The 5,938-nt window shown below is 51.1% G+C and overlaps 1 protein-coding gene across 1 annotated transcript; it reads left to right on the plus strand.

The window, feature by feature from the left end:
• Positions 1 to 888: 888 nt before the first annotated feature.
• On the plus strand, positions 889 to 3,570 carry Bdkrb1 (bradykinin receptor B1). The gene is made up of 2 exons (XM_051196416.1): positions 889 to 1,024; positions 2,340 to 3,570. The coding sequence occupies exon 2, from the start codon at positions 2,350 to 2,352 to the stop codon at positions 3,355 to 3,357; it is 1,008 nt and encodes a 335-aa protein (XP_051052373.1). The 5' UTR covers positions 889 to 1,024; positions 2,340 to 2,349; the 3' UTR covers positions 3,358 to 3,570.
• The last annotated feature ends 2,368 nt before the right edge of the window (positions 3,571 to 5,938 follow it).

The following is a 5,938-nucleotide window of genomic DNA, read 5'->3' on the forward strand; positions in this document are numbered from 1 at the left end:
AGGTAAGGGAACGTCTCACAGGTTCCAGATCTTCTTCTTTTATTGTTTTCTTTCTGCTTCCATGATTCCACAACCCCTAGCACCAAGAGCAAACATCTGGAAATGTTGCTAGGGGTCATGAAATCATGGAAGCAGAAAGAAAAAAAAAATAAGAAGAGGGAGAGAAAAGCCAGATGCCGGAGAGAGTAGAAGCATCTTTATCTGGATGAGCTTGACTCACCTCTAAAAACAGAGTTCCAGCCACAAACTTGGGCAGTTTCCAGCAGAGCAAGACAGAGAGGAATGAAGAGAGATGGCTGGGCCAGAGGCCGGAGGATCCTGGCGCCCAGCTCTCAAAACGGTCAGGAATTCCTGATTCTCTGAAAGCCAGGCCTTGGGTAATTTGGCTTCGTGGGTGCCAACTCACACCAAAATCAAACCTAGAGCCACCAGCAAGGATTAGGAAAAGCTCTGCTGATCTTACTCAGCTCCGAGCTCTGTGTGAGTCAAACTTTTTCTGAGTTCACTGTTTGTACAACAAGGTCCTGGTGATGAATTCCTGGATATGTGTCTTGCACTGCTCAGATTCAAGATGGGATGTCCTAGTGTGCTCCTTCGAACCTGTAGCCAAATCCTAGAGCCCCCCCCCCCTCCACCTCCCAGCCAACAGGAGATGGGAAGCCATCACTCACTACACCGACAGGGTTGAGCTTTGGGGGGTTTTGGCCACACCAAGCTGTGTCTGTGGGGCCTATTTGCCAATACACATTAGTTAAGGCCACAAGTGTCAGCTGAGAAAGTGCAGGGTTGTTGAAGAACCTCCTATTATCACCAAGCGCCAAGAGAAAGGCGCCTCCCTCCAGCCCTCAGCTCAATTGAAAGGCTCAATCTTTTTGGGTAATCCCCCGTGACATCATGGGAACAGAGGTGGTTTCATTTAAGACCAGCGTAGGTCCAGGGAGCTGCCCAGTACAGAAACCTCCCCCGACAGCCTTCGCCATCAAAAACCCAGCTGAAGCTGTGAGCTCTTTCGTTTTCTGTCAGGGTAAGTCCTAGCCATCTGTTTTCCTCTTAGGGTTGTTAAATGCAGTCACAGAACATGCCTCTTAGGAAAGACAAGGAACAAAAAAGTGTCCTTGTCGACAGATGTAGACAAGCTGCAAACATTTTAAATAGTTTGTATCCTCAGTCTGGTCTGTTTGGGTTTGTTTCTGGTTTGGAGGAATGAATTTTTGTTGTCTTGAGACAAGAGCCTACTTGTGGCCTAGTACTTCTTCCGGCTCTCCAAATCTGGATTATGCAGGTGTGAACCACAATACTCAGCTTCTGGTTTGGGGTGTGTGTGTGTGTGTGTGTGTGTGTGTGTGTGTGTGTGTGTGTGTGTGTAGCTCTGGAACTTACTCTGTAGACCAGACTTGCCTTGAACTCATAAACTCCTGTCTCTGCCTGAGTGCCGGGATTAAAGGTGTGCATCACCATGCCTGGCCTTTTCCCCTCTTCTTAAAAACTTTTTCCCTTCATTTTGATTTTCTGTGTTTGGGTGTTTTGCCTGCATGTAATGTGGACATGGTGTGTATATAGTGCCTGCGGTGGACAGAAAAGCATGTCAGATCCTCTTGGACTGGAGTCACAGATGGTTGTGAGCCACCATGGGATTGCTGGTACTGAAATCCCGGTTCTTTGGAAGAATGGTCAGGCCTGGTCTTAGGTTTCTATTGCTGCGACGAAACACCATGACTAAAAAGCAGGCTGGGGAGGAAAGGGTTTATCTGTCTTACACTTCCACATCATCTAGTCCATCATTCAAAAAATTCAAACAGGATATCAAACGGGGCTAGAACCTGGAGGCAGGAGCTGATGCAGAGGCCATGGCGGGGGGTTTGCTTACTGGCTTGTTCAGTCCACCTCCTTATAGAACCCAGGACTACTAGCCCAGCGATGGTACCACCCAGAGTGGGTTTGACCCTCCCACATGGATCACTAATTGAGAAAATGCCTTGCAGCTGGATCTCATGGCATTCCCTCAGCTGAGGCTCCTTCCTCTGATGATTATAACTTGCATCAAATTGACACATGAAACCACCCAGTACGGTGCTTTTAGCCAAGGAGCCTTTCCTCCAGCCCCTACTAGTTCTCTTAAATGCCAGTTCTCTCTTCCTCTGAAGGACCAGGCTTCTGTCTGCTTTGCAGGCCAGACAGCCTGTACTGCACCCACCCTGGTCTGCTTCCCTAGCACAGAAATCGTTGACAACGCTATTCCATAAGCAGTGGGTATGGCTGGGTGCCAATAAAACTTTATTGTCTGGGACAGACCACAGGCTGGGTTTGGCCTCCTACACTCTTTACTCCGTCCATTTCAGATCACTGTGGATGGCGTCCCAGGCCTCGCTGGAGCTGCAGCCCTCTAACCAAAGCCAGCAGGCCCCTCCCAACGTCACCTCCTGCGAGGGTGTTCCAGAAGCCTGGGACCTGCTGTACAGGGTGCTGCCAGGGTTTGTCATCACCATCTGTTTCTTTGGCCTCCTGGGGAACATTTTAGTGCTGTCCTTCTTTCTCCTGCCTCGGCGGCGGCAATGGCGGCAGAGACATCACCGCTTAACCATAGCAGAAATCTACCTGGCTAACTTGGCAGCTTCTGACCTGGTGTTCGTGCTGGGCCTGCCGTTCTGGGCAGAGAACGTCGGGAACCATTTCAACTGGCCCTTCGGAACTGACCTCTGCCGGGTGGTCAGCGGGGTCATCAAGGCCAACCTGTTCATCAGCATCTTCCTGGTGGTGGCCATCAGTCAGGACCGATACAGGTCACTGGTATACCCCATGACCAGTCGGGGGTACCGGCGGCGGCGGCAAGCCCAAGCCACCTGTCTGCTCATCTGGGTAGCGGGGGCCCTCTTGAGCATCCCCACATTCCTTCTTCGCTCTGTCAAAGTTGTCCCCGACCTGAACATCTCTGCCTGCATCCTGCTTTTCCCCCACGAGGCTTGGCATTTTGCAAGGATGGTGGAATTGAATGTTTTGGGTTTCTTCTTCCCACTGGCTGCCATCATCTTCTTCAACTATCACATCCTGGCATCCCTGAGAGGGCAGAAGGAGGCCAGCAGGACCAAGCGTGGGGGTCCCAGGGGCAGCAAGACAACGGGGCTGATCCTCACACTGGTGGTCTCCTTCTTGGTCTGCTGGGCCCCCTACCACTTCTTTGCCTTCCTGGACTTCCTGGTCCAGGTGAAAGCAATTCAGGACTGCTCCTGGAAGGAGTTCACGGACCTGGGGCTGCAGCTGGCCAATTTCTTTGCTTTCATCAACAGCTGCCTGAACCCATTGATTTATGTCTTTGCGGGCCGACTTTTAAAGACCAGGGTCTGGGAACATTATAAATGATACACCCCTATGCGTCTCATGCCCACATACCCCAGTAGGAAAGAACTCTTCCAACTGTTCTGGCACAATTGGAACAGCAGCAAGCCAAGAAGTCTGCTTTCTAGATCAATCATCTCCAATAGCATAAAGGCCAGCTGATCGGCTGACCCATGGCCCACAAGGGTGCCCAGGGAACGCTACTAATAGGGTAGCAGGGACCTTGTAGATGTAATTAAGCTAAGGACCTGAAGATTTAGCTGATCCTGAAGTATTTGGGGCAGGGGGAACAAACCAATCACAGGGGGCCTTTTAAGCAGGGACTTAGGAGGGCTGGGATGTGTAATGAGGAAGGGGCCACACGCAGAGGATTGCAGGCACCGTAGAAAAAACGCAGACATTGGCTCTGCGGCCTCCAGAAAAAACCAGCCCAGCCAACATGCTGTCTTCCATGACTGTGAAAGAATAAAGCTGTGTTCTCATTTGCATTTGCCAAGTTTGTGATTACTGCTTCAGCAACAACAGAAAACTTACACAAGAGCCCAGCAAGGGTCACTTTTCACACTTTCATTCACACAGACCTTCTCAGGCTGATTTTGAGGGATGCAGAGGTGGCAGTAGCTGCAGACCCTGTCCACAAGGAGCTTGCATAGGTCTACACCCCAAGTCAGAGGGGAGGCTCCACAGGCTCCAGATCCAACAGCTCCCAGGGAAGGGTCAGTTCCTCCCCTCAGGTCCATGCAGTGGACTCTGGGGCCTGTGGAGACAGACAGGAAGGGCTGGACACTTACTCAGCCCCTGCAGTGGGATGGCACAGGCTGTTGCCCAGAATTCACATGAGTACTGTTAAATGCTGGAGCTTCCATCCAATCTCTCCTTGGCTTCAGGGATCTAGCAGGGACCCTCCCAGAACCTCTGCCTCCAGAGAACTCTGGATGATACACAAGAGAGCATCTCAGGACAGAAGAACCCACACATCCAGGTAACAGGGTGAGTACGAGATCACAGGACAGCGGGTGCTTTATTTTAAGAAAAGCGATGCTCGAGAAAGATGCCATGAGACAGGGTTCAAGCATAGGGTTTTTGTTGTTTTAATTAGGGAAAGGGATCATAAAAGGGGAAAGGGAGGGGGGCCGACCAGCCTCTGGGGTCAGAAGCAGCAGGAGAGAGGAGAGAGAAAAAGGAGGGGGAGAGAGGGAAAGGTGGGGGAAGAGGAACAAACAGACCTGAGAAGGAGAGAAAGAAAGAGAGGAACAGACAGAGAGAGAGAAAGAAAGAGAAGGATAGGAGGTGACTGGGACCCCTTTAAAAGGGAATGTAGGAATGTAGTGAATGTGCACAGGTGGTGCTCTTTGTGGCTGCAGCTGAGGGTGCATCCTGCCAGAACCCCAAGGACAGGCCAGTACAGATGCCTAAATACTAACAGTGGAGGCTGGCAGGTTGAAGAGTATTCTGGGAGACATAGCATAGCTTTAAAAACAAAACAAAAAACTAGCAGTTAGTCAAACAAAATAGGAAAGGTCCAGACAGAAGAAGCAAGCTAAGGCAATGCAGTGAGCTTTCAAGTGGGAAGGACAAGGAGATCACAGAGGCAGGGCTGGAGGAGAACAGACATGGTATTTGATGACCACCAATGGACAGAGCTCACAAAGCAGGGGGTGTTCTGGGGGCTCTGAGAGGTCCCAGTGAATCTACATACAGAGCATGCATTACTTCTGAGAATTTGCTCACTGAGGCTTGGCAAGCCCCAGCAGGCGGTCAGGTTGTGCTGGCGTTGAATTTTGACAGACTGTCATGGTTCTGGGAGGCTGAGGGTGTCTGTGGAGAATGGCTGAGGGGTGGAAGAAAGCAAGCCTCGGTGGTGTAGTACCCAGCTTTCCCTCACTATGACAAACACTTAAAAATGTCGCCATAACAAGGGGGAAGGGTCATCTCCGCTCAGAGTCAGAGCTTCCCATCTGTGGTTGGCTTTGTTGCTGTGGGTTAGGGGCAGCAGCACAGAGCATCTTGGCAGGAGTGCAGGGTGCAGGAGGTACATGTATACGCCATGGCAACCGAGAATCAGAGGCAGACACAAGGAGCTGGGTCTCACTATCTCCTCTAAGGGAATGCCCTCACCCCTGCCATGACCTAACCTCCTAAATACCCCACTACCCCCAGGAGCATCACAGGCTGGCCTTTACCACATGGGCCTTTGGGGGACACAGGATCCAAACACTAGCAGGATGTGGGGAAGAGTGACACTGGAACAGATGGTGTGGGAAGCCTCGCCCAGAGTGGAAGGATGTCCTCAAACATCCCAGCATGGGCGTCATCCCAGGGGTGACAAGGACAAGCATGGCTGTGAAAGATAGTGATGGCGATGAAGAATAACGACCCAAGGAATTGCACAGGTGGGTTGGGTTGGCTGCCAGACCCACCACCGGGGAAGACTCTGCAAGGCCTAAGGAAGAAAGTTACTGAGCCAAGGGCCAAGGGCTATGTCCAGGAACTAGGAGGACACAATGACCAGACATTCAGGATGCATGGGAGGTGAGTATGGGCACGTGTCCTCATAGAACAACTCATTTAAAAACTAAAAAGTAACAGTACTACTGGAGCCTGG

The sequence above is a fragment of the Phodopus roborovskii genome, unplaced genomic scaffold, assembly GCF_943737965.1.
Source record: "Phodopus roborovskii unplaced genomic scaffold, PHOROB, whole genome shotgun sequence".
NCBI lineage: Eukaryota > Metazoa > Chordata > Mammalia > Rodentia > Cricetidae > Phodopus > Phodopus roborovskii.

Excerpts from the sequence above, each read along its gene's own strand:
- Bdkrb1 (XM_051196416.1), top strand. The coding sequence starts at position 2,350 with ATGGCGTCCCAGGCCTCGCTGGAGCTGCAGCCCTCTAACCAAAGCCAG.